The sequence below is a fragment of the Solanum pennellii genome, chromosome 12 (genome assembly GCF_001406875.1).
Source record: "Solanum pennellii chromosome 12, SPENNV200".
In the NCBI taxonomy this organism is placed as follows: domain Eukaryota; kingdom Viridiplantae; phylum Streptophyta; class Magnoliopsida; order Solanales; family Solanaceae; genus Solanum; species Solanum pennellii.
The window spans coordinates 69,669,138-69,674,137 of NC_028648.1; the positions used below are offsets into that span (position 1 = coordinate 69,669,138).

The 5,000-nt window shown below is 36.1% G+C and overlaps 1 protein-coding gene across 2 annotated transcripts in view; it reads left to right on the top strand.

The window, feature by feature from the left end:
• The window catches only part of LOC107007299 (shaggy-related protein kinase epsilon), an 8,187-nt gene extending 3,686 nt beyond the window's left edge, over window positions 1-4,501 (top strand). For both annotated transcript variants that reach the window (XM_015205861.2, XM_015205860.2), the window contains 10 exons: window positions 692-751; window positions 914-1,186; window positions 1,376-1,447; window positions 1,529-1,585; window positions 2,525-2,665; window positions 2,763-2,813; window positions 2,899-2,994; window positions 3,088-3,171; window positions 4,073-4,175; window positions 4,255-4,501. In XM_015205861.2, the coding sequence (XP_015061347.1) occupies window positions 692-751; window positions 914-1,186; window positions 1,376-1,447; window positions 1,529-1,585; window positions 2,525-2,665; window positions 2,763-2,813; window positions 2,899-2,994; window positions 3,088-3,171; window positions 4,073-4,175; window positions 4,255-4,337 (1,020 nt within the window). In that variant the 3' untranslated portion in view covers window positions 4,338-4,501. The remainder of the gene's footprint in view (window positions 1-691; window positions 752-913; window positions 1,187-1,375; window positions 1,448-1,528; window positions 1,586-2,524; window positions 2,666-2,762; window positions 2,814-2,898; window positions 2,995-3,087; window positions 3,172-4,072; window positions 4,176-4,254) is intronic.
• Window positions 4,502-5,000: the final 499 nt, after the last annotated feature.

Sequence of the window (5,000 nt, forward strand, 5' to 3'; positions counted from 1 at the left end):
GGCCCCCCCCCCCCCCCAAATAGGTAGGACTTCCCTGTACGAGTATGAATAATTTGGACTCCAAAATGGGTAATGGACACCAGGTGTGAACCAAAACTAAAGGACTCCAGCTTTCTCTTTGTATGATTTAATAGTATATGTTTATCTGGTTTAAGTTTTAAAAAAGAACGAGTTCTTATTCAAATATATTAGTAGACGGTTTTTCATGTTAGTGACATGCTCGTAAAGTTTGGATGGCATTTCAGCAAGATGTGCATTAGAGATATGTTATCTCTCCTTCTCTATGGTTATGCTTGTATCCTGCATAGTTAGTTTCATCCAACAATATCCTTTTCACTGTCCAGGAGAATGGTAATTGCGTGAAGGGGGTGATGATGGTGGTAAATAATTGCAATGAATGTATAAAAATCGCAGATAGTGAGATGAATCAATATGAGAATTAGGAAGGATGCAAATATTTTAGAGAGTTTTTGGAACACATAAGTATACATTAATACTTCTCAGATGATTACTTATACTAGGGAATATGGAAATTCAGTGGAGTGGCACAGACCCACTCAACGCTCATAATTATCACTGTAACCAACCCAGTATTCTTGTGTCATCTTACTTCTCTACAAATATTTTAGTTGTCTTTTATGCATTAGTGTAGAAGTTTTTATTTACTAATTTATTCTCTTTTGCCATTCAGACCATTAGTTACATGGCCGAGCGTGTTGTTGGACAGGGTTCCTTTGGAATTGTGTTTCAGGTACAAACTGTTTATATTTTACAGATGATGACCACCATCAGTCAAGGCATATTGTACGCTAAGAGTTTGGGATATATATATAAAATCCTTTTGTTTCTATGCATAACTTGTCTAGCAGATGATTTACAAGTCCAAATTTGTTACTCATTTGGAAACTTGCAGGCCAAATGCCTTGAAACTGGAGAAACTGTGGCAATAAAAAAAGTTCTACAGGATAAGCGATACAAGAATCGGGAATTGCAAACAATACGCCTTCTTGACCATCCTAATGTTGTTTCACTGAGACACTGCTTCTTTTCAACCACAGAAAAGGATGAGCTTTATCTTAATTTGGTTCTTGAATATGTACCTGAGACTGTCTACCGTGTGTTGAGACATTACAGCAAAGCAAACCAACGGATGCCAATGATTTATGTCAAGCTCTATACATATCAGGTTTTCCATTTTAAATTGAAAGCAAATTCATGTTCTATAGCAAAACTTATGTGAAGGTTGATTTGATGCAGCTTGTTTTGTTTTATTTTTGACGTTCTTGCAGCTCAGGACTGTTAGTATATTTTTGTTACAAATACCTTATAGATATTTTGTTGCAAATCAGTGTTTATTGATTATACACTTCTTCAGATTTTCAGAGCTTTGGCTTACATACACGGGATAGGAGTCTGCCACAGGGACATCAAGCCTCAGAATTTACTGGTCTGTTTTTTCAGAGCTTAAGAGTATCTATTAAAAGGTTTATGATATAATGATATTGACTATTGCAGTTATTTATGGCAGGTCAACCCACATACTCACCAGCTTAAGCTCTGTGATTTTGGGAGTGCAAAAGTTCTGGTAATTGTAACTTGTAATTTTTTTGTTTGTGACTACTCGAAAGTTGACTAACTCAAGGTTACAAAGCACAACGTTTATTTATTCAGTAATAGCAGTTTTGCAACTTAGAAGTTCATGTATGCTACTTTTGTCACCTATCCATTTCACGAAGACTAGGAATCTCATTAATATTTGTCTATAAAACCAAGAATGATATGGTTATCTGCCATCTTTTATGATGAGTTTTTGTGGTTGTGCACTACTATCATTCACTTGGAAATAAATCAGAAAACAGCTGTGGTTTCGCGCATTCGTTTTGTCATTGACAAGTGATGGTTATGTTTGTCATGTAGTTACTAGGATTTTACAGAAGTTGAACAATGTTACATTGCTTCCATGTGACCAGGAGGTCATGGGTTTGAGCTGTGGAAACAGCCTGTTGCAGAAATGTAGGGTAAGGCTGCGTACAATAGACCCTTGTGGTCGAGCTCATCCCCCGACCCGGTCTGCCTTTTTTTTTGGGTTACATTGTCTGTCCTTGATTACTTAGGGAAGCACAGCGTTTTGGATTATAACAAATCAGTATTGTTTTCTACTTATTCTACTGTTCTAGTTTCTGAGGCGGAGCACTAACAGTTAGAATTGAATTAGTCTCTCCCATTTTTGATGAGTGTATTTCATGATCATGATCTCTGGCCCAGTTGTCTGTCAACCAAATGATAAACAAGTAACTTTCAACAGTGTACTATATCAAAGAAGGATTCTACCTGAACAAAAGATTTGCTTTTCATTAATGTCAATCAAGTTAGACTTGATCAATTCTCCTAGAAGCCCACACTTTATTCTTTTCTCGGCTTCATTTTTCTCTGTGGTATCAGAAGAGTTCAGCTCAATCTTGTGTTTATTTTGATCTTCATGTTCCTCTTAAATAGCTGCCTAAAGTTATATATTATCTTTCAGGTCAAAGGCGAGCCAAATATTTCATACATTTGTTCTCGTTACTATCGTGCGCCTGAACTTATATTTGGAGCAACAGGATACACATTTGCAATTGACATTTGGTCTGTGGGTTGTGTCCTTGCTGAACTGCTTCTTGGGCAGGTCTTATTCTTTCAGAATCTTATTCTTTAATTTTAGGCAGGAACAATTTCATGATTCTTGACATCTTTCTAATCTTTTTATGTTTCAATATCCATAGCCCCTCTTTCCTGGTGAGAGTGGAGTTGATCAGCTTGTGGAAATTATCAAGGTATCTTCACTCGAGTAATGATGAACTTAATTTCATGATCTTCTGATTGCAGAATGCAATTGTACTGAAATCTTGTATGGTCTAGGTTCTTGGAACACCAACTCGGGAGGAAATCAAGTGTATGAATCCAAATTACACTGAGTTCAAATTCCCACAAATCAAAGCTCACCCTTGGCATAAAGTGAGGTTCTCGGTCTCTGTTCCTGCATAGAGAATACAGTGCTGATCATTCCTTGCACACTTGTATACTCATTGCTTCTTTTTTTTATTCCAGATTTTTCATAAGCGGATGCCTCCTGAAGCTGTCGATCTTGTGTCAAGGCTTCTCCAGTATTCTCCAAATTTGCGGTCTACTGCAGTAAGTTTAAAACTTTTTTCCCTCAATTTCTCAGCTGCAAATATAGATGAATGGGGCATATCAAGAAACCATATTACGCAGGAGTACCTGGTCAAACTTCAGACCACAATGTGAGGGGAACAATCAGTTGTATGATTCTGAAGGTTAATTTAGGAGGCTTTCCTCTGGAGTTGCTTTTAGATGATCGTGGAACCAAGAATAAGTAAAAGGGCATCATGTCATCAGAGTGATAGGACCACATGCTCTTTGTATTGTATGCATTACTTGGCTTTGTTTAGAATTTCCCATCGAAACAACTGTCTTTTCTTTTATCCTAACAAAGAAGAAAAAAAAAACTAGGTTGTCAGTCCACTTAAAGTTGTTTTTCCCCTATTTGTTTCTTAACACTGGACAATCTGTTCCCATCTTAAATTGTGCCAAACTACCTAAGGGCCCTACCTTAACAGTAACAACAGAAAAATTAGTTTCACATCTTTACACCTTTAAAATGCTTTAGACAACAGGTCAAGTCATTTCTGAATTAGGTTTTTCATAACTTAAGAATTAGTTTCTTTAATTTCTTGGGCTGATATATTTTTTGAGAAGTGCTTTTGCAGCTGATATGAGCCCTGATCTTGTTGTGTTGTCCAAAACTAATTGGATCCTGATATGATCTTTGTTGTATCATTTCTGTTATATAACATAATTCTATGAAATAGATTGTGTTACTTGCGGAGTAGGATGTTTTTATAATCATTTGATTGCATAATTTGGATGCATTTTAAGTGCATAAAAATGATGAAGAGCTAGGTACCTTTCTTTCATGTTTGGTATGACATGCAAGACAACGTCTGTTGTTTCTACTTATTAGAAAACAATTTCCATTAAGCTATTGTAATATCTATTTGATTCCCATTTGCAGTTGGAGGCTTGCATCCACTCTTTCTTCGATGAGCTTCGTGATCCTAAGACTCGTCTCCCTAATGGTCGGCCATTGCCACCTCTCTTCAACTTCAGGCCTCAAGGTTTAATCATTCTCTTACCAGTACTTTTAAGGAATTGAAGTTTTCTTGGTTACTTATTTTTGTGCAATTTCATCTACAGAGTTGAAAGGAGCATCTGCAGAGCTCTTGAACAAACTGATACCAGAACATGCTAAGAAGCAGTGTACCTCCCTTGGTTTCTAAACCTTGTGAATGTTATGTATCTTTAGTATATACTTATTTGCAAACCAATTTGTTTGTTATCTATTTTGGCACAAACTGTTTGACATCTCTTCCTTCCCATGACAACTGTTAACTGACAAATACATTGTGAAAGTTGTTCCTTGTGCAAATGCTACTTTATTGGACTTGGTGATGAACCCCCCCACCCCCTCTTACCTTATTCGGATTCCAAACAGCAAACCAAAGGAATTTGTTGATGCAGTTGATTTCAACTGGGAAGGTCAATCACGTTTATGTGCTTGGCTGTTATATTGATACGTTGGATAAACCACAACTATAAAATTAAAATATTTATGTTTACTGGTGTTGGTTAGGGGTAGCAAATGGTTGGATTGGATTTGAATGGATTGAACTAAATGATTTGGATTACAATTCGTCCAAATAGAATATAAGCAAATATGAATTTAGTCAAATATGATTTTGGTGAAATGTTTTCAACTCATTTATAAAAAAATCTGTTTTTTTTTTAAAAAAAATGTTTATCCCTTTCAAGGGCACTCCCACACGTAGGGGTGTTCGTGGTTTGCTTTGGATCGGTTATTAATTAAAATTAAAACCAAACCAATCTAGTAAGTTTTAAATTTCTAAAATCAAACCAATTCAAACAAAAAAAATAACCATTGG